The following is a 23,536-nucleotide window of genomic DNA, read 5'->3' as shown; positions in this document are numbered from 1 at the left end:
AGGGAAAAGATCATTACAAGAATGGTCTAGACCAGTGGTTCTCAAACTTTCTTTTACCCATGGACCCTTTTTCCCTTCTTTTTTTTTTTTTCTTGGTGGGCCTCTTCATAGCCACTGGGCATAAGAATTCACCTGCAACCCCCCCCCCCAGAAATATTACATGGACCCTAAGGGTCCTTGTGAACCCCGGTTGAGAAACACTGGTATAGACTTTAATTTTGGTGTCGAAGCAAAAACTCCGGCGACACAGAAAATATGTATAAAGATGTAAAAATATAAACAAATAAAACACGTATAAAAAATGCATTCGCAGGAAAAAACACAAACAGATACATGAAAAACATATAGACAAAAAGCACACAAAAACACACGTGTAAAGGCACAAAGAAACATTCAATAACACACAAAATACAAAAAGACCACACGCACAAAATACAAAAAGACCACACGCACAAAAACACACACATCGTAAGGAACTTAAAAACGAAGTACAGGCACACAGATACAAAATATAATAAATTACAAAAATACGCAAAAAGCAACAAAAATATACGCACCAAAAATCACATGTATAAAAACACATACGAAAAATATACAAACACATTCACAAAAACAAACACGCATACGCACACAGAAACAATATGATAAAATCACTAAATCATGGCTTGTGTTTATTGTGAGAAAAAAAATTCTGTGTAGGCAATAGTTTTTATTTTGTTTTGTTTTTGTTAAATATTATTATATGTGGAATATTTTCGAGTTAAAATCTATTACACATTTTGTACTGAGAAATACGCACTTTAAATATATAAACATTTAAATATATGAACATTTAAATATATAAACATTTAAATATATAAACATTTAAATATATAAACATTTAAATATATAAACATTTAAATATATAAACATCTAAACATATAAACATTAGGTTAAGAATAGCAAGTTATCCCAATTGGTCGTTCATTTGGACTATAGAATAACTTTACATAATGTTTACATATTTAAAGTGTGCATTAGTTGATTTTAGCTCGAAAAGATTCCTGTTACAACAACAACAAAAAAAAAAAGAAAAGAAATTTCGGGTTTGTATTACTGTACACATAGATTCGAAAAAGTTGTCAAAAAAACAAATATATAACAAATAAATGTTATCAAAAGTAAGATAAGTTACATTTCTACCAAACTGGATATATTTTTCGTGTTTTTATTCAATGTAACATGTTTATTCAACTCGAAAAACATACATTGTTTACCGATGTATTGGAAAATTCAAAATGGCGCCCAACTCTCTCTTTAACACGGTAAGTTTGGGAAAAGGTGTTATAAATAATAAACTAGACAAGATACTATTAAAAACCACCGATTATATGTCAACCTATGTCACGGTAATATATATTGAGCGAGTTTCTAACAGTATTTTGTCTAGTTTTATATTTATAGCACCTTTTCCCAAACGTGTTAAAGAGAGAGTCGGGTGCCATTTTGAATTTTCCAATATATCGGTAAACACAGTATGGTTTTCGAGCAGAATAAACATGTTACATTGAATAAAAACACGAAAAATATATCCAGTTAGGTAGAAAAGTAACTTATCTTGCCTTTGATAACATTTATTTGTTATATATTTGTTTTTTGACAACTTTTTCGAATCTATGTGTACAGTAATACAAACCCGAAATTTCTTAATGCTTGTATAAATGTTTTTCTTCACAATAAACTCACGATAGTGACTGTGATAAAAAATTTATATTTAATACTAACAGAAGGGGCTGGCTTTCCCCGGTCGTAAAATACGCTTAAATATATTTTTATTGGTACAGATTTCATATATATTATTATAGAGTCGGAATTTGAAAAGTAAAAAAAAAAAAAAAAAACGTATTTGGGTGCCATCAGCTAGAATCAATACCGAAAGGAAAACTGTGGTATCCAAAGCTGGTGACGTTACCACTGTACCAACGTGACACGGATATAAACTGATTAAAAATTAAAAATAAACTAAGATGAATGTACAAAATGTATAACGATTTTTTTTTTTTTAATTTAGACCTATTTTTGACCCTTAAAAACTATTTTAACCGGCTTAAGACCCATAAAAGAACGGTCTGTAAAAAAATCCAATTATTTGAGGCTCCTAGCGCCGCCGCTCTGCGACTTTTAGTTTACGGAGGAGATATATTAGATTTAGTAGTGCTGTCACCTCGACTTCCACGAGTGTAACAATTCTCACGAAATTTGAAAGCCAACTAAAGTATCATCATCAATGTCAGAGTTTCATCATCCTCATCATCATCATCATCATCAGCAGCAGCAGCAGCAGCATCGTCGTCATCATTATCATCATCAGCAGCAGCAGCAATAGCAGCAGCGTCGTCTTCATCATCATCATCATCATCATCATCATCATCATCATCATCATCATCATCATCATTATCATCAAGAAGAAGTCCAAATTAACATCACCGTTGTTCACAAGTTTTTCTTTTTAATTTTTTTTTTAATTTGGAACGATGTGCGCCAACACACACACATTTGAACGCACACATATATCAATACGCACACTCTCATATGCATAGACACGCACACACACATTCGCATTCGCACACGCACACACTTACATATTCCCGTGCGTTGGAACACGCACACACGCACTTGCTAGTGGCAGGTGCTTGTCTCCCCCCCTCCCCCCATTCGACAAAACCTTTTTTTTTTCGTCGAGCGTCAATTCAGTTTTAGTCTTGGTGGTTGTATAGATCGGTTCGTCTCGCCTCTTCTTCTCTGTGCTCTCTGCTCCTTCCTTCCATCGTCTGTCTTATCTTCATCCTCTTCTCCCGGCTAAAACTAAACGGACAAACAAACAGACAAACACAACAAAAGAAAAAAAAAAGAAAAAAAAGCGGGAGGACGATGAAAATGTAAAAAAAAAAAAAAAAAATAGTGGGGGTCAATCTCTAACAAACAATATTCCCCTTTTCGGCCACTCGATGACCCGGTGGCGGTGTGCCGCACGATTGACGCTGACCCCTCTATTCTTTAAACATTATTCGGAGAGATAGTTTCGTTTGAACGACTTTTCTTTTCCTTCTCCTTCTCCTCTTCCTCCTCCTCCTCCTCCTCCTCCTCCTGTTCTTCTATTATTATTATTAGAAGCATTAGCATTAGTATTATTAGTAGTAATGGTATTGGTAGTATACCTGGAAACTGAGTGACAGCATATCCAGTGCTCTCAGTTCCATCCAATTATTATTGTAGTTTGGTATTTTCATACCACCTGTTTATGAGATGATGAGAATTTGAAGTAAGCTTTGTCCATATTCATGTTAAAGTCCGGCTGACGCTACCCCCCTCCCCACTCACACACTCGGACTTTCCATTTTCCCAGGTCATTCCGAACAACTTTCCGCAGTCAGTACTAACCCGAGAAGTTAGTTATTATTAATGCTCGCTAGGAGTTCTCACACGAGCCAGATTACCAGTGATCGCTCACAAGTAAACAAAAAAAAAAGTGGAGTCTGAGTGACAACAAGTCTCCCCAGATATACAGTACTCCCCGTTGTTCCTATAAAAATACAAGTCAGCTGTTTTTGCCATTGTGTTCGTCTTTTTAACGGCCGCTGATTTCCTCCTGAATTTGAACGAGAAATAAGCCTCCTCAGGATTCCAGTATTCTCCGTTTCATTATTGTTTCTTACTCTTTAGAAACTTCCATGCGTCTCATTTTTAGTGATCGCTAAAAACGGGCGATGTTCCGTGGAGTACTGGAGTCCAAGTGACAACAAGTCTCCTCAGGTTTCCAGCACACTCCGCTTCTTTCGATCACTGTTGCAAATCGTTTTGTATTCTCGCAACAGCCGTTTATCATTAAGTCTTCGATGATAACGGCTGTCTCTGGAATTTGAGTGACAATAGCCTCGTCATTATTATATTATTATTATTATTATCGTCGTCGTCGTCGTCGTCGTCGTCGTCGTCGTCGTTGTTGTTGTTGTTGTTGTTGTTGTTGTTGTTGTTGTCACGACAGTCATTATCGTCAGTGATTGTTTACTGGTACCAACAATATGCGATGTTCCCTGGAGTCTGAGTGACAACAAGTCTCCCCAGATTCCCGACACTCTCCGCTTTTTTTTTAGTAAACGTTACAAATCATGCTGTGTCATCACAACATCCGTGCACCAACTGCACCATTGATTTCTCATTGTGAATGACCCATGGTCTGTTCTGGAATTTGAGTGGCAATTATTATTATTATTATTATTATTATTATTATTATTATTATTATTATTATTATTATTATTATTATTATTGCTTGTCACACGACGATAAAGTTTGACCAAGGTTTTTTTTTAGAAAACATCCTTTATATATAAAAGCTTGAAATCCTGTTATTATTTCAATCGTGTTTTATTCGCTTTTTTTTTTTTTTTTTTTTTTCTCAATACGGTTTTTGGTTGACGTTGTCTATTTAGCGCCCTTTTAGACTTTTGTTTATAACCTTCGAATTTGGTTCTACCCCCCCTTTCTTTCTTTTGTTTCTTTCTTATACTTTTTCTCTTTTTCCTTTTTCTATTTTTTCCTTTCTTTTTTTATTTTTTCCTTATTTCATTTTCTTAATTTATTTTCTAAAATTCTTTTTTCTTTACTTCTTTATTTCTTTTTTTTAATTCTTTTCCATCCCTTCTTTCTTCTTTTCTTTCTTTTTAAATTGATTTCTTATTTTCATTCTTTCCTTCTCTTTTGATTGATTTAATCTTTCTTTTTTTTTTCTCTCTCTCTCTCTTTTATCGATTTCTTCTTCCCGTTCTTTCGTTCTTTTCCATTGATTTATTCTTTCATTTTTTTCTTTTTTTATGATTGAATTTTTCTTTTTTTTCTCTTCTTTTCTTCATTTCTTTCTTTCTTTCTTTCTTTTTAGATTTAGTCTTCTTTCCTTTCTTCCATCCTTTTTTTTTTATTCATTTCTTTTCTTCCTTCCTTCTTTCCGTCATTTGAATAAATAAATATTTTCTCCGTGTTTCTTTGTTTAGCTACGATTGACACTTTCAGAAAAGAAAAAGGTTTTAGCTTTCTTTGTGGCATCTTACATAGATTTATCCATTCTTTGTGTTCGTTACATCAAATAACAAGTCCCCCCTCTCTCTCTCTCTCTCTCTCTTTCACACTCTCTCTCTCTCTCCCCTTCTCTTCCCCTTCCAACTTTCTTTTCCAATCAAGTTGTCCAGTTCGAAACCCGAATCGCTAACGATGAACGCACCATTCGCACGGAACTAACATTTACCAAACGAAACAAAGTGAACGAAACTTTAAAACAATCGCAAACAACAAGACAAAATGAAAGACAGATTCGGGTAATGTTATTATTTTAATTTATTTACGAACAAACTTTTGCCCATTCCTTGCATGATCGATTACATGGTTCACTGCGTATATATTAGTGTTGGGACGATTAATCGGAGTCGGAATCGGGAATCGGAAAAATCGGGAGATTTGGGGGTATCGCAATCGGTATCGGAATCGGAAAAATTGTTGCTTATTTTTTTAATTTAATTTTGTTTAAAGTAAACTCTTCCATTGCTGGTAATAATGATAAAATAATAAACATTTATTGATTTTTTTAATATCAGGAAAGCTAAAATCGATAGGTCACTTCCCACAAGTGTATTTTAAAGTTTAGGAAAATATCTGCATATTTAACAGGTGCTTTTTTGCGAAGATCGGAGAAAAATAACAATTTTATAGTTAAATAAGAAGGGTTTGTATTACTGTACACATAGATTCGAAAAAGTTGTCAAAAAACAAATATATAACAAATAAATGTTATCAAAGGCAAGATAAGTTACTTTTCTACCTAACTGGATATATATATATATATATATATATATATATATATATATATATATATATATATATATATATATATATATATTGTTTACATACACATGCAATCATGTCTGTGACACGTTACCACGTCATTATTAATTTTAACTACCGACGCACGTGCACACGCGTGAGCGCCCCCCCACACACACAAGCGCGCACGCACATATACACACACACACACATGCGCGTGTCTGCGTGCATGTGTATGTAAACAATATATATATATATATATATATATATATATATATATATATATTGTTTACATACGCAGACACGCGTATGTGTGTGTGTGTATATATATGTGTGTGCGCGCTTGTGTGGGGGGCGCTCACGCGTGTGCACGTACGTCGGGAGTTAAAATTAATAATGACGTGGTAACGTGTCACAGACATGATTGTAATGCTCCTATTTACTCGCCTTCCCACGAGGACAGAGTTAGACACAAGGTCGGTTTTTAATATGGGGAAAATCCAGCTTCTCAAAATGGGACACGCTAACAAAAATAAAAATTGTTTTAGTTATAAAGGATTTCTCCGACACTGACCAATTACTGAATAGTTTATTTTAATTTTTAATAAGTTCATATGCGTGTCACGTTAGTACAGTGAACGTCACCAGTTTGGACACTACAGTTTCGGTTTCAATGGCACCAAAACTCTTTACTTTATATATATATAATAATATCTACAAAATCTGGACGGATTAAAATATCATGTTTAAGCGTATTTTACGCCTGGGACCCCCCCCCCAATCTAATTTATAAAAATCACTCTGTCTGTCTGTCTGTCTGTCTGTCTATCTGTCTGTGTCTATATTTTCTTTATCTCTTTATAACTTTATCTCATCCGAAACTAAAAGTCGCAGAGCGGCGTTAAGGGCCTCTCACATGATTGGATTTATCATGGATCTTTAGCCGGTTGAAATAGTCTTAAGAGGTCAAAAAATAGGTCAAAATTGACAAGTAAACTAATTATAAAGCTTGCTGCATTTCTGAATACCCTTTATGTAAAATTTCAAATATTTAGATCTAAAATTGGCTAAATAGTTTTCTAGAGACCGCAAAGGTAAAATATTTCGAACTTTGACCTCTTGGCAGCCAAATTTTCGGCCAAAAACCGTTTCAAAAGCGTACCGCATGTCTAAATACACTTTATGTAGAATTTCAAATGTTTAGACCAAAAATTGGCTGAGTAATTTGGTAGAGACCGCAGAGGTCAATTTTGTTTTTTTTAAGTTTAAACCCAATTTTCACCCCATAACATTTATTTTTTGGCCTGAAATACCATTAACAAATTTGATCCATATCCAAGTGACCTACATCTAAAATTTCAAGTGTTTAGACCCAAAATTGGCAGAGGAGTTTGGTAGAATCTTCAAAGGTCAAATCGTTGAACTTGTACCTTTTGACAGCCAAATTTGTGGCCGAAAACCGATTAAAAAGCTTTCCCCAAATCTTCGTGTGAAATCTTGAGTGAATTGAGAGACTGAAAATTAACAGAATGGTTTGGTAGAGAAATGTACACACACACGCGCGCGCGCGCGTGCGCACGCACACACACACACACACACGCTTTCACTTTTATAGATTTATGGATCTATGTTATGTAGCGGACAATATAGGCAACTTTTTCTACAAATTTAACAAATCACCTTAACGTTTTACGGTATTCACTTTGTTGTTTGTTTGTCATTTGTATAACTGAACCAAAAAGTCGCAAGATATGTTTTTAAAGCATTTCCTTTCATTAGGTCGTTAAGAATTACAACCGGCTGTTTTTATTCCCACCCAAAATCTAAAGTCTGGAAATGGCGCGCAGTGCGTTGATTTGTTACAAACCTATGGCTTAATTGCCATTTGATTAATGACATCTAAATTCGTGCAGTAGTTTCTCAATAGGACCTCTATCATTACACGAAGGTAGAGGGGACAGCTGAGCCACGGCCATCTAGTTAAGGAGGCTTAATAACTCAATGATAACGTCACGTATAGGAAACGGCTATTAGGCACAAGCCACGGCCTTAGTCTCGTACTAAGTTACACGTGTTTCGTTGATTCATGAAAAATAGTTTTTCGTTGCGTTGTTCCAAGATGCCATGAAAATGATAAAAACAGACCAAAAGTGCACGTATTTTCTTTTCCAAATATGAAAGAACAATTATGCATGTGGATACATTCAATTAGAAGGGATAATTTTAGTTCAAAAACATATAGCAAAGTAAGTTACGTTATTTTTATTAATTAGTGTAAATACAACGGTCCTGGATATGACCTTAAACTATATCTGATGGTGAGGGCCCAGCTTGCAGGCTTTTGGGGAATGTGGAGCCACCCTTTAATTGACATTGCTCCCAGGTTCACTCTGACCCGGAGTGGTAGTAGCTGTTAGGGTCCAAATTATGGGTTAAATAGAACCGACTTGAAAAAAAAAAACTATATATTCTATTAAAAAATTTATTCTTCAAAATAACTGGATTTGGCATTAAATAACCTGAAAAGGGTTGATATGCCGTAAAACAAAAACAATCAACCAACCAACGTAAATGCAACACGTGTTTTTTTCTTTTGAACATTTCGTCAAGTGTGGTCGTTTGTAATTTCATTTGTTTCGTTGAAATATATTTAAATCATTTATTTTTGTTTGTTTATTTGTTTGTTTGTGTGTGTGTTATCATACTTTAGATTAAAAAAATTACGCGACTAAAATAGGAATTAATTGTAGGAGAAATTCTCTATATTCCATTGAAGAAAGACGAAAATTCTGTGTTTTTTTCTTTCTTTGTTTAACTAAATGATGATGGTCGCATATAGAAAAATATATTATCTGGAGTTCTTCTACTGCTTTTTAAAATAATTTTTGTGACAAGGAGAACGATATAATTATTAATTATAACATATAATATAATTATAAAAACAAATTAATGAGAAAAAGAAAATTTAAAACATTTAATTAAATTTTATTACTTGTAGTATTCTGAGTACTGTTCTCATATTGTATGTTTATTTCACAACGATTTAGCCGATTAAACCTCCGACCTTCATTAGGTACAGATTCCCGAGTTCAAGAGGATAATCAAATGAAAGTCGGGGGTTCAATCAGCCGAAACATTGTGAAATAAACTGTATTACAAATAATGAAATTTAGTTGAATGTTAGACATTAGCCGAATAATACAAATTATCAATCTTCATCTAACAAACTCTGAAACATGTGATTTTTCTTTAACATGACGACTTTTATATGCTTTCGACTATGCTGATTACGAAAATCTCATTTAAATTTGGAAGAGTCAATTACGACTTTTTTCACTTCACTTCTTTGAGCATTGTCATGTTAAGAACGGTGTTTGGAATAGACATCCCAAACTCTCCGTGTTAAGAACGGCTTTCGGAATAGACACCACCAACCTCCCCATCTTAAGAATGGCGTTCGGAATAGACACCCCAACATCCCAGTGTAAAGAACGGCTTTCGGAGTAGACAACCCCTCTTTTTTAGGGTGGGGGATAATTTCCCCAAAATTAACCGTGATAACTGTTGTCAGTATACCCACCCGCAAATGCTAAAAAATGGGGGGTGGCAGTGTCGGTAGGAGAGAAGTAGATTTGTTTATCGCACATGCGTACAAACCTGGCAGCCAGTGAATTACAATACATAATACATGCCTTTATATCTCTATAAGTACTTGTCTCCGCAAATTTTGAAGTTTAACATAAATAATATTTATTTCGGACATTCTATTTTTACAAACATTAATAAAGATCATAATAATCATCGGTCGGCACATGTTTCAGCGTTGCCCGGTCAATATCCAACACTATTTCAGACTAATGTACTATCTTCCAATGTTTCATTCATAGATGGTGTAATGTAGTATCTGTTCTGTTGCCATGATAATATTCTACCAGACATTACTTCTTTTGAAGTTAGTGTAATATATGTTCATTCATAATGCTATTCTTTCATACATTACCTCTTTATTATTGGAAACTGCTTTACCAGTCTATCTAAATCGAAACATCAGGAGTACTCGGATCCGACACTCCCTTCACTTTTCATACAAGACATTAAACAGAGGATAACCACTTGTAGAAGCGATCTCCAAGAGACTGCTTGAATGTTTCAGCTCACCTCTCTATCATCCGAAGCAACGCCATGTCATTCCATAAAACCTAAAACTTTTCGTGTGTATTTTCTAGTTTCTACGTGACGAGCAGATTATTATCAATGTTTATTTATTTAGAAAGTTAAATTCTATTAGTATAGTAGTTCGGTATATGATAATACGTCAACGTAATTCATGTGCGTACGAACTTTACAGATTTTGAAATGAATTGTTCCAAAATCAAATTATGTCCCGTCGACTAACATAGTATATATTTAAATAAATACATTGTACTATGTTCGTTTCATTGATTTGAAAAATATTAAACTGAGAATAATCGTTTATAAGACAACAGAGAATATTTATTGTTTTAAAAAGAATTAAATTACTAGAAGAAACAAAGAAGCAGTCATTTTATTTATTCACTACGACCTTGCCCGGTCATAAAATACGCTTCAATATATTTTAATCGATGCAGATTTCGTATTTATTGGTACAGAGCCAATTCTTTATTAAATATTATAGTGTACATAATATACAGTACTGATTTCAAAAGTTTTTCAAAAATGATTTGGGTGCTATCAGCTAGAATCGAAACCAAAATATTTAGCGCTCTAGCAACGTTCCCTGCCGATGTAGCTACCGTGAAAAGGTAAGAAAAGTTTACTATTAAACGAGTTCAAGAATTGTATTTGGGCATGCGCAGAAAGAAGTAAAAATATGCCGGCAGGTTGAAATTAAAATTTTGCATTTCAATTTGCCGATACATGTCTGTTCGCGTTATTCATCCATCCAAACAAAGATTTTGCTGGTTATAAACCATCCTTGGTGTAAGATTACTGTTTCCTGTTAATTTCAGTGTTATGTGACGAGTAGTTTAAGAGCTTATTGGTTAAATATCTCCACATAGACAAACAGACAGATACACATGTATCTACTGTCTTATTTATATAAATGGGTTATGTTCTGTGGTCATGATACCATACTCCCAGTTATTATCTTTGATCATAGTTTAGTATAACTTCTGTTTTCCTATAATCATCCTTCATTGCATCTTTTTTGTGGAGAGGAGTAGAGTGTAGTATATGTTCTTTCGTCATGATGCCATCATTCCAGCCTAACAAAAATATACAGCCAGAGGGAGTATATATTTGTTAGCGATATGAATAATAATAAGGAACAATGAGGAATATTTTCGAAGACTATCATTGCTATGCGGCATATTTCGCGCCTTTATGGGAGAAGAATACATAAAGAGCACCTTGTTTATGACAAGATGTCTATTGCATAACTTAATTGCAACTAAGATAAGGATTGACCTTAAGAGGTTCAAGATTCATATTCGTTAAAGTCCTCCTCCATCCTGGGTTCACGGTCAAGGCCGTTATAATCAGAATTTTTATTATTAACTTTATATATGAGCAGTGCAGAGTAGAGACTTTAAATTGGCGCTTAAAAATAACATGTGCGTTGAGAGCGGGAAAAGATAAATTATTTTAAAAGTTCAAACATAGCAAACAAAAAAAAAATCACTTGATATGAATAAACGAGCCATTCCTTTGACAAAAACAATACAAGTACGCAACCTTGCGGCGATGAGACAGGAGCTGGAACTTGATAGATAGTGTGGGAGCTATTAGATTGGAGAATTTTTAAATCCTGTTGTAGAGAGAGAGAGAGAGAGAGAGAGAGAGAGAGAGAGAGAGAGAGAGAGACTAATGGTTGGTGTACCAACCCAAGTCCGATAGAGGGAGCCCATTTTCTTTACAACAGACTTGGCAGTATCTTCAATGTATTTGTTCCAATTCATGTTATTCATGAATATTAGTCTGCGAATTTAGAAGTTAGACTCTCAGGTAGGATGATGTTAACCATGACAAAGGTTGAAAATTATAATTGTTAAAGAAACAGATCTTCGTCTTATTAGCATTAAATTCATCTATCGACCCATTCCACTACAGACTGTAAGTCATTTTCTAAGGATTCAGCCATTGCTTTGGATATGAGTGCGTTCGTTTTGCCCACATATTGAGAATAGAGGGTGGTATCATCAGCAAATATACCCATGCCGGACGCAATTGCATCAGGGAGGTCGTTTACGAATATCAGGAATAATAAAGATCTAAGGAGCAACTTTCGAGTGACACCTGCATTAATACCACGTTATTTTGATGTGCGGCCATCGATGAAAATCTAGCTCTTTCGTTTTTTTTTTGTTTTTTTTTTAGAAGAATTTAATTAACTATACTTTTATAATTTTGTGTGAGTGTGTGTGTGTGTGTGTGTTGATATCATATGAGAAACACTTTTTTCTATTTATTAAAAAAACATTTTTATATATGGGTCATGGTATTGCATTCATCTACAAAAGATCTAGCTAATTTGCATATTCTTTTAAAACATTCATTTTAATTAATCTCCTATTAGGTTTTTTTTTTCGGTTTTCTTATGAGATGATAATCTTTAGTTTACTATTACGTGTAATTATATACATGCAGACATTTTACTTGATTTATACTTGCGTAATATTTGCGTAAAAGCTTATAGTAAACACAAACCTCTTTCTCTATATATATATTTATGTATGCGTTTGCTTAAAAACATCTACCTACCAAACTCCTCAGACAGTTTTTGATCTCCAGACATGAAACTTAATATATAGGTATTCGGACCCATATGAAACTTTTTATTTGGGCTTTAATCGGGGAAAAATGGTGCAAAAGTGTGAAAGTTAAAAAAATGGAATTTGCCAGGTGAAGGTCGAACGACGGCATTACGAATATGCATGCGTAACGTAACAGCTATTGGTTCATGTTTTAATTTTTAGTCTTGAGGCAAACATGTTTTCATAGCTCAGGCATTAAAGTCAAAGGGAACTGTAAATCGTAAGCTAAACGTTTTGGTTTCGATTCTCGGTGGTGGCACACAAGTCATTTCTTTTTTTTTTTTTTTTTTTTTTTCACTTTTTAAATCATTACTATATATTGGATCCAGTATAATATAATAATAAATACGAAATCTGCATTAATCAAAATATCATATTTAAGCGTGTTTTACGACCGGGCAATGCCGGATCGCCTGCTAATATTAAATATTTGTCCAGTAGTATCGTACGGATTAATTTGTATAAGAACTTCATGTGAAACTTTGTCAAATTCTTTGGTTATAACAATCGCTATCGCCCGAGCTTTATCTTTCGTATCAAATGTATGATATATGTGTTCAGAGATGACCGTTGGTATATCTGCAGTAGAACCGGCTTGCTTAAATCCATACTGTCGTTCAAAAAAAGGTTTAGTGTTTACAAGTTGGCATACTATCGCTAGAGGTCCTAGCAAGCAAGATATCTGGAACACTTAGAACTGTCGATATAGAGCAGAAATTTTCACAGAAAACTTTAAAATTGGATTAAAAAAAAAAGATAAATAAAGAACACGATGATTTCTACTGAAACTAATCCAATATTAAAAAAAAAAAGAAAGAATTGACGGGAGGGGGGTTGTTTATGCGTTAAAAAGCAATTGAACATTTCGTTGAATTATGGATTTTAATGATGAGAAATCGTTCTTTATTTACTTATAAATTACATTTAAAAAGAAAAGGAAGGAAGACGATTTGACTTGTATTAATTGATCCATGTTTCAAAGATTTTAGTGAAGAGTAGAAAAAGACTGATAGGCCGGTAATTTTTTTTTTTGGGGGGGGGGGGATAAAATCTAATTAAAACAACTAAAAAGCAAATCACTTTCAAAGACACCTAGAAAATGAAGACCCTAAGTGGTCCCTTTAATCGTTTCCGTGTAAGCTCTTCTACATATTTCCTTTTATCGTCCCCACAGCGGAGGGATTATTCGTTTTGAAAGAATCTCTGGGGGAAAAAATTGACAAGGTTCTGTCTGTTTATCATACTGCCAACATCCATATCTGGGACGAATTCAATGTTCACGATGTTAAATAGCTAGTATATTCCAGCAACACTGATGATGAAAGAAGGTTTTGCTGTGACTTTTCTCTTGTCTACCAGCTGATTCGGATTATTGAAAACCCCACTCACCTCCCTGTGTTATATTATGGTGTACCAAAAAGGCACCAAAACAGTGTATGCTGTATAATCGTCTAAATGTTGATATGCGTACTTGGGACGAAGGGTTCATTCTGATGTGTATACGTGTCACTAGATATCTATTGATGGTGATTCTTCACTGTTTGAACCCTAGCTTATGTTGTTGCTGTCTATTTATGATATATTCCTATCTAATTGTTCATATGTGTGTGTGTATGTGTGTGTGTGTGTATGTGCGTGTGTGTGTGATACATGTATTTTGAACATACCTTCATGCGTCGTTGATCTTGCCCACCTGGAATTCATCTTGTTCTTGGAGGGAAGGCTAGAACCTGTTTGGACGAAAAACATTGACTCCAAGACGGTGATTGGTTTTATATAGTTGTATTCACTTCCCAGGTGTCGATTGCAGAAGAATGGAAGGTGAATATCTTTGCTTGCGTGATTAATTCTGAGTCGCCATTCTGAGACACGTCAGCCCTCTCCCCAGTGAAGGGGGGGACGATCTGTTAAACCGTCCGCTCTGCTCAACGTCCTAATTCCAACTCTCAATGATCTCCAGCTAACCTGATCTACGTAACATACACGCAGATCCGATCAGCTGACCAGCTCTTCCGGTAAACTTGTCTACAATACGATTTACCATATTTTGACAGTCTTTCAACAATCTTCACATTCATCTCCCATCCATCTCTCCTGTTAGATAGATAGATAGATAGATAGATAGATAGATAGAAAGAAAGAAAGATAGATAGAAAGATAGATAGATAGATAGAAAGATAGATAGATAGAAAGATAGATAGATACTTTCTTCTGTTCGACCTACTACATAACACCTGATGCTGATTGGTATTTTCCAAGCCTTCTTCATCTTTTTCTGACATCTTGCTCCGAGAAGTACCCCGTTATGTAGTACTTCCTATTTGGTCTTGCGATTACTAAGTTGTCTCCATAAAGATCAAATCTAAGTTCAGGGCGTTCTCTAATATCCCTATCATAAACTGTATCGATACTTAAGTGCTTATTTCAGATAGCTTTACATCTTTCGTCTTTGAAATTCTTCTGCGCACTATTTTCAGAACAAAAATATATCCTTCATCGCCTCCACAATAACAGATTAATTAATCACTGCTAATACGAGTTTTATACCCTCTAAAAATTGCCAACAGAGATCAAACAGGCAATCAGGTTTCAGTTCCGAGAGTATTTCTGCCCCACTTCCTCAATTATTTCCAAAACAATATATATCCCAAAAAGAAAGCCGGGCGCTTCTACACAATTGGGACGAAATTTCGGAAATCATAAAACTTAATTACACATAAAAATAATGGTATCTACATATTCCTCGTATTTTAAAGATGATTATATCCAAAGATTACGAAAACCGATAAGGTAGAAAATTATTTATTAAAGAAAATAAAACAAATAGAATTTGATGAAAACGATCGTGAGCACACAGGAGATTTTAAAAGAGAGGTAATTTTCCGTTTTGATTCAAACAAGATGGCGGCAATTTTCACCTGCTAACACGGTTAAAGCTGTTTTATTTAATAATTCAGTAATGTTCATGTAATTTGGACTGCATAATTTGGAAGCTGCCATTGTAATTTATTAGAATTGACAAAAAAAAAAATCAGTTGAAATCATTGCTTTTTATCTGAAAACTCCATTTATCGACTAGAAAATCTCGTCCTAATTCTGTAGAAGCGCCAAAAGCCGCTTTTAAAACTAACCTTCCAATGGCTGACAGAAAACGCGAAAGGATCCTATTTGCGAATTGTGAAGTGTGGAGTCACTAAACATAAGTTGGTTCTCAAAAGCTTTAGAATATAGCAAACGCAGAACTGAACGGATCTAAGGGTTCTATTCGAAAAATCACCAATGGACTCGGGGTGATTTCCTCAGCAACATAACAAAACCAAACTCTTTGCAAAAACCGGCAACAAATTCTAACCTTTGCGACGAGAGCCAACTATTTCCAGAAGTTTCCCCGATGATTGCAAATATTCCAACTGATATTCATGTATCTGTTCGGGATATTGCCAAACTTACTAGGAACCTTGATGCCAGCATTCCTGTCATGATTCTTAAAAATCTCCGACCGGAACTTCCCTCTATCCTTTCAAAATTACTCAAGTATTGCTTAAAGGAGAAATGCCTTTCATTTCCTTGGAAAATTTCATTGGCTTGACCAGTATTTAAAATCATTGACGCATCCCATCTTCTGCATATCAACAGAGACCGATCAGTCTCCTGTCTACCATAAGTAAGTTGTTTGCATATGTGAAAAATCAAGAAATTGCCAACCACCTCAGCAAAATCAATCTACTTAATAACAAGCTATATGGATTTCGTCCTGCAAGGTTTACTGCTAATGTAGTAACTGTAATGTTATAATGTATCATTGAATCTCTTGAAAGCCTTTTGAATAGGCTCTTGCACAAAGGTCAGCTTCACAAACTTGCTACCAAATGTAATATCTGCTAATGTCTTCGCAGCCACCGAATCGTTTCTCTCAGATAGATCTATAAAAGTTGTTGTTGATCGGCAGAGTTCGGAAGCACATAGTAGTAACATAATATATCGAAGACGTACATCACGTCTGCTGCTTAAGCCGCTGGAACGTAATTGCATCATTCTATTGCTCTAGAAATTACTGAAACTCTGATGCAACCATATAACTGTCAGATAGTCCTAAGATGGGGTACTACTGCCACATCTGGAGAGGTGTCGCTCAGAGCACATTTTGCTGTTTTTTTACAGAGGATAAAATCACTTCGAAATAAGCGAATTTTTTTTTCTTCTGTATCTTGCGGTACTTTTCTCACGGAAGGGACGTAACTAGTCCCTCTCTTCTCTATCGTTATTTCAATTGAAGTTTTCTGTGATTTGGAATCTTTTTTGACGTGTGTCAGTTTCCACATTGATATTGTGTGTGTGTGTGTGTGTGTGTGTGTGTGTGTGTGTGTGTGTGTGTGCGCGCGCACGCGTGTGTGTGTTCATTACCATTTGAAGACGTTTTACATGAAATTTCACTTTGACTGTGTACGGTTGGCGGCAAAAATCTCTGCTGGCGGGAAAATTTTTTGTTGTCGTTTGAAGTTGTTCAAATACCAGATGCCTTCAATAAGTTTCCAGACTTTTTTTGGTACAGACATTTAAAATTGTCGTGGACTTTTGAAAATTCAGTATGTTATTGCTATGCATACAATGAGATGGCTGACCAATTCTTATGATTTCAGGTTAAAATGAACAGCTGCAGCAGGAATTGGAATACACTTTACTAAAGCTCGATTTTCACAACTGTTGAATTTCAAAAATGTAATCTGGACAAGAGAACACTTCAGAGGAACAATATGCAATAAAAGTATCTGTTTTAAACGTAGAAAAAATGTTACAGGAACGTATGGAATGCTTCAGACTGCCTTTAGACCATCTTGCATGAATTGAGCACCAGTTTTTGAGTGGCATCAGGGATTCAAGGAAAGCGGGCAGTCTGTGAGGGATGAGGAGAGATATGGGAGGAGTAAGGAAGTCAGAACACCAGAGTTGATTTGCCAAATAAAGAATTTCATGGATAAAGACCGTCGTGTGTCTATAGTGATAATAAGTGCACAGGTTGATGTCAGTGTGGGAACTGTCACACAATTATTGGTGAGGAACTGAAGATGGGCAAGATTTATGCAAAGTTTGTCCCACGGGTGCTCTATCTTTGTCACAGACTATTTGACCAAGATGAGCATCAAGACAGTTCCCCACTCTCCCTATAGTCCAGATCTTGCTCCCTGTAACTTTGATTATTCCCTAAGCTCAAGGAAAACCTTAAAGGCTGTCGTTATTAGACAATGGAGAAGCTGTTACGAGGGTTATTTACACGTTCACACAAGATGACTTATATGGGGCCTTCCAAAAGTTATTAGAACGATAAAATAAGTGCATTGCAGTTGGCAGAGATTACTTCGAAGGGGACTAAAGTTTCATGTGTATACCATCAATAAAAGTGCTCATACGAAAACGTCTAGAAACTTATTGAAATCACCTCGTATATTCTAAATTCTTCTAGAAACACATGTTAGTTTTTCTTTGCTTCGAAACTGACATTGAATCACGTTATAGTATAACTCTGATCTACAATTTTATTTCATTTACAGCAAATCTAATACAATTTTCGAAATAACTATTTAAAGATATGAATGTTGAGCTTCATTTTGCGTTGCAATTTAATTCTCATGAGGGTCGATCTGAATCACATAAAATAATGTTTTTTATGTTACCAAACAAACAGGCACACGCACACATACGCACATAGATAGAAGATAGATTGGGTAATTTAAAAAGATCATGGCCATGGAAGAACGCGAGAAAAAATCTGTTTAGGTATTAAAAGTAGTTTGACATTGTTTGTTTGTTGTTTGTTGTTGTTGTTGTTGTTGTTGTTTATTATTATTATTATTATTATTATTATTATTATTATTATTATTATTATTTATTTATTTATTTATTACTAACTTAGGAATCATTTCTATTAAAATTCAGTTAGTATTATGCAGGTAAAACTGAGAAAAAGCACGCTTGAAAAGTATCAACACTATATAAACCGGAGCACACCAAGATTCTATAGTGTTTTAAGACTTTCAAAGATTTAGAATATAGACGCATATTAAGATTATTTCGAGGTTTTAAGTGCATACAGTGAACATTAAATGTCAAAAACTAGTCTGTATGTGTGTTTGTGTGTGTCCGTGCATTAGTGTGTGTGCGCGCGTGCGTGCGTGCGTGCGTGTGTGTGTGTGTGTGTGTGTGTGTGTGTGTGTGTGTGTGTGTGTGCGATTTTTTTTTTTTTTTTTTTTTTGCAGCGGCGAGTCTTTCAGGACATGAGTCTTTTCGCTTAGCGCACAGTCAAACATGTGTCACAATATAAACACAAATTATCGTCACAGGCCCGCGGCGAGCGCAAATGTTGGTAATAGACCCACGCCAGATGGTAAAATGAAGGGTCCGCTGCATGCTGCAAATCGTACAACCAGATTTGATTGAATACATATGCCTTTTGAAGAAATATGCACACACACACACACACACACACACACACACACACACACACACACACACACACACACACACTATATTTTCCTATAAACCGAATGAATCCCTACTCGAAATTCTAAAATAATCGGGGTTTTTTTTTCTTTCTACCAAAATTTTTCAGGATGGCTAAAAAATTCGAATCATTTTTTTTTTTTTAAGAGAGTGATTTAGTTGAGGGTACCATCTTCATAATCGGTTTAGGGCACTAGCCGGGTGATTTTTTCCCTCGGTACCAAAATACTCTAGACTATTTCTAAAATGGCCTTGTTAACTGCTATAAGGACGTCCCGCCTCCCAGGCGTTGCCTTCTCTCTCTTTGAAAAGAAATTGATTTATTGTTAATCGCCTGACGCCTGAGATGCCCCGGTCGGGGAAGGTCAACGAGGCTGCTCAAGCAGTTTTTTGCAGGCTAAAGTATTTTATCCTCGAGGGCGCTGGCTCTACAATCCCACTTACTGACTCTTGCGTCACAGCTTCCCGCCGTGGGGAGGGGGAGATAAATACCACTAACTGTATACACTGGTGGACAATGTATCAACGTTGACCCAACGGGTCTTTTTTACTCGCTTACCTCGTCACCATGAGAGCAAAATTAGACAAAAGGTCTGGATTTTTTTTTTCTGTTTACTTGCCTCCTAACGAGGGTAGAGTTAGACGGAAGGTCAGTTTTTAATGTGGGGGGAAACCAGCTCCCCAAAAAGGGACACTCTGGTTAGTAACAAAAACAAAAAAAAAACTGTCTCAGTCATGAAGGATTTCTCCTCCACTAACCGAGACCAAAAAAGTGAAGTGAAAAAAGCGAAGTGTAGCAAGCATCAGGGCAGATACTACACTTTGATCCTGTCCCGAAGACCAAGGCTTTTTTTTTTTTTGCTTTAATTGCAGCTCCCCGCAAAATGTCACTGTTGCTGCTTGGAACAAAAATAAAAATTGCCCCAGTCTAAAAGGATTAGTTGACCAAGAATAGAAAATATGAAGCGAAGTATCAGAGTGGGCGCCACGAGTCTATCCCTGCTCTGTCGTTACTTTTCATGACAGGTGTTCGACTGAGCTCCAATCCCTACTTTAAAATGTTTGTAACAAACACTTGTTTAGCTGCAACAACCGTCAACAATTTTACTCTACCTGTGCCTAAAACTTGAGGTAAATTCCACGAGCAGAGTTTCTTTCCACGGACTGTCCGTTATTAGGAACAAGATACATTGGAACTACTTCCCGGTTGGCTATAACTGGTTCTTTTTCAAGCCCTATATAAACAAGTTTTTGTTGACCCGTCCTCGTAAATATCTAGGCAGGCTCTATACAAGTGTCAGCATTAGCATCACCGATCATCACTGAGTTATTTCACCAACTACCCAACACTTATTAACGTTTATTCTTGAGTGACCTCCCAGCCTTGATAAATGATGAATTTGAAGTAAAAAAATAAAAATAAAAAAAGTCGACAAAAAGCAAAACAAACAAACAAACAAACAAACAAAACAGTAAACAAAAGGACAAGAAGCACTCGGCTCTAGTGAGCATCGGAGGACGGTCGTTCAATGGGCTTTTTTCGGTCGGGCTAATAAAACTTCCTCTCTCCCTAAAGTAAAAATTTGAAAAGAAAGAAAGAAAGAAAGCACTAATAAACATTAATCGCTACTACTACTACTACTACTACTACTACTACTAAAGAGTGATTTTAGTTTAAAAGTGAAAACAGGATGGACTTGGTGCGTGGGTTTATTTTAGCCAAGTCGTTGGCATCAACTGTTTAGTGTTTTTGTCGAATGACAGTAAAAAAAATCAAACACACACACACACACACACACACACACACACACACACACACACACACACACACACACACACACACACACAGTAAAAAAAAAATTAAATTAAAACAAAAACAAAAAAAAATAGGATTCTCATATGAGCCACACTTAAAGAAAACATGTAACTAATTTATTTTTGGAGCCGGGATTTAAAAAGTTCGAAGGACCAGAACAACAAACAAACAAAAAAAGGATTTACGTTCCAGATTGGATTATTGTCTCATTCTGTCTGAATGATACAAAGAAAGATGAGGTGATGTTATTTATTTGTTTTAAACTTATTTATTTATTTGCCATTTATTTCAGGATCTTACAGAAAGTTAACCACTCCGTCCCCGTATTCCATCTAGATACAAACGTCTAGAGATACATAGTATAGATACCGGCGCGCGCACGCGCGCGCACACATACACACACAAGAAAGATAAATAGAGGCTAAAGATAATCCGACATAGATCAACAGTAGGCCCCTTTTGTTTTAATTTGAAACTGATGGTACTGATGTTGTTCTGATCTTCTCTTATACATATAAAAATAAATATTACACTCTTAATTTTCAATTTTCCTTATACTCTCCGTTGGTGTTCTCTCCCATTACCCTTATGCACGCAAAATAATATTTAATAATATAAAACAATATATATATATATATATATATATATATATATATATATATATATATATATATATATATATATATATATATATATATATATATAATGATTACATCACTCTAACAGACGTTAAAAAACATTTAAAAAAGTAAATGTTTAAATTCAACAGCATTTCTCGTGGTTAACGGAAGCCGAACGAACGGATTGGGTCTTTGCTAATGAAACCAGGGATGGCTTCTGTCGCCGGGTTCAAATTTATCGACTGGTGTTAATCGTAACACCCTACAATGATGGTTCCCGAAAGAATGAAACACTAGTGTCTGAAGGTATTTAATAATTTATAGTAATTATATATATATAGTAAGTTATAAAATTTATATATATATAGTAAGTTATAAAATTTATATATATATAGTAAGTTATAAAATTTATATGGCAATTAAGCTACACAGAATATTCCGCGTTCCATCCACGCTAAAACGCGGAGTATTCTGTGTAGCTTAATTGCCATATATATTTTATAACTTACTACCTAGCTCTACCTACGTATTGAGCACTGTTGGAGTAAATACGTAGTTTACGCATAAATTTATACTTTCGTATATTAATTTATGTAATTAAATGAAGTAGTCATATGTGTGTGTGTGTGTGTGTGTGTGTGTGTGTGTGTGTGTGTGTGTGTGTGTGTGTGTGTGTGTGTAGATATCCTGAAACTTGAATTTAAACTGGAAAGAAAAGAAAAAAAAATTAAAAACATCTATATAAAAATAGCGCGATAATACTCTGCCATCGTATGCACCCGAGAACAATATCTACTGTAAAATTAAACAAAAATTTGGTGCTTATGCATTTTTGGTACCACGCTATTTTTAAATATTTTTTTTTAGGTTAAATTTAAGTTTCACGAAATTTTTTTTTAATTGTAAGGTGGAAGCACAGAATAGTTACAAAACACCTCCCCATGTTAAGAATGGCTTTCAAAATAATAACCTCATTATTTAAGCACAGTACCAAAAAATACGTAAGTACTCAAAATTTTATTTTTATTATTCAATGTTTTTAATGTTAGATTATAAAATAAAATATATTCAATCATTTTAAAACTTCATCTTGCATTATTTGTTAAACAACGTGGTTAATTTAAATTAATATTATTATAACATGATTGATCACATTTTCAATAATTATGTGATTACATTTTACCCATTTAAATTTTGTGAAACATTTGTAACAAAAAAAAAAAGCTTCTGCTAAGTTACCGGTGTCGACCTTTAAGTGCCCCTTTTAGTGGTTACCTGGTTTGAGGATATTTGTATAACTAAACGGCAAATCTGCCGATCTTGTTTCATTTTTAACAACAAAATTATGATTGAAAACATTTTTTTTTTAAATTTTAAATAAATGTTTCAAGTGTTCCAAATGGCAAATTCTGCAAAGTTATAACGAGCCGGTTAATATCGAAGGGTTTGTATTACTGTACACATAGATCCGAAAAAGATGTCAAAAAAAAAACAAATATATAACAAATAAATGTTATCAAAGACAAGATAAGTTACTTTTCTATAAAATTGGATATATTTTTTGTGTTTTTATTCAATGTAATATGTTTATTCAGCTCGAAAAACATGCAGTGTTTACCGATGTATTGGAAAATTCAAAATGGCGCTCGACACTCTCTTTAACACGGTAAGTTTGGGAAAAGGTGTTATAAATAATAAATTAGACAAAATACTATTAAAAAACCACCGAATATATATCAACTTATGTCACGGTAACATATATTGAGCGAATTTCTAACAGTATTTTGTCTAGTTTATTATTTATAACACCTTTTCCCAAACTCACCGTGTTAAAGAGAGAGTGGGGCGCCATTTTGAATTTTCCATTACATCGGTAAACACTGTATGCTTTTCGAGCTGAATAAACATGTTACATTGAATAAAAACACGAAAATTATATCCAATTTGGTAGAAAA

The 23,536-nt window shown here is 34.7% G+C and overlaps 1 protein-coding gene across 3 annotated transcripts in view; it reads left to right on the top strand.

The window, feature by feature from the left end:
- Positions 1–5,213: 5,213 nt before the first annotated feature.
- The window catches only part of LOC145252749 (putative cysteine desulfurase), a 601,560-nt gene continuing 583,237 nt past the window's right edge, over positions 5,214–23,536 (top strand). For 2 of the 3 annotated variants that reach the window (XM_080112626.1, XM_080112623.1), the window contains exon 1: positions 18,944–21,200. In XM_080112626.1, coding sequence (XP_079968752.1) covers positions 21,181–21,200 — 20 coding nt within the window. In that variant the 5' untranslated portion in view covers positions 18,944–21,180. Of the gene's footprint in view, positions 5,349–18,943; positions 21,201–23,536 lie in introns of those variants that run through there. The other variant, XM_080112624.1, reaches the window with a different exon arrangement.

The sequence above is a fragment of the Euprymna scolopes genome, chromosome 29 (assembly GCF_053919585.1).
Source record: "Euprymna scolopes isolate OS-2025 chromosome 29, ASM5391958v1, whole genome shotgun sequence".
Classification (NCBI taxonomy): domain Eukaryota; kingdom Metazoa; phylum Mollusca; class Cephalopoda; order Sepiida; family Sepiolidae; genus Euprymna; species Euprymna scolopes.
This window is presented reverse-complemented; position numbering and strand designations above follow the sequence as displayed.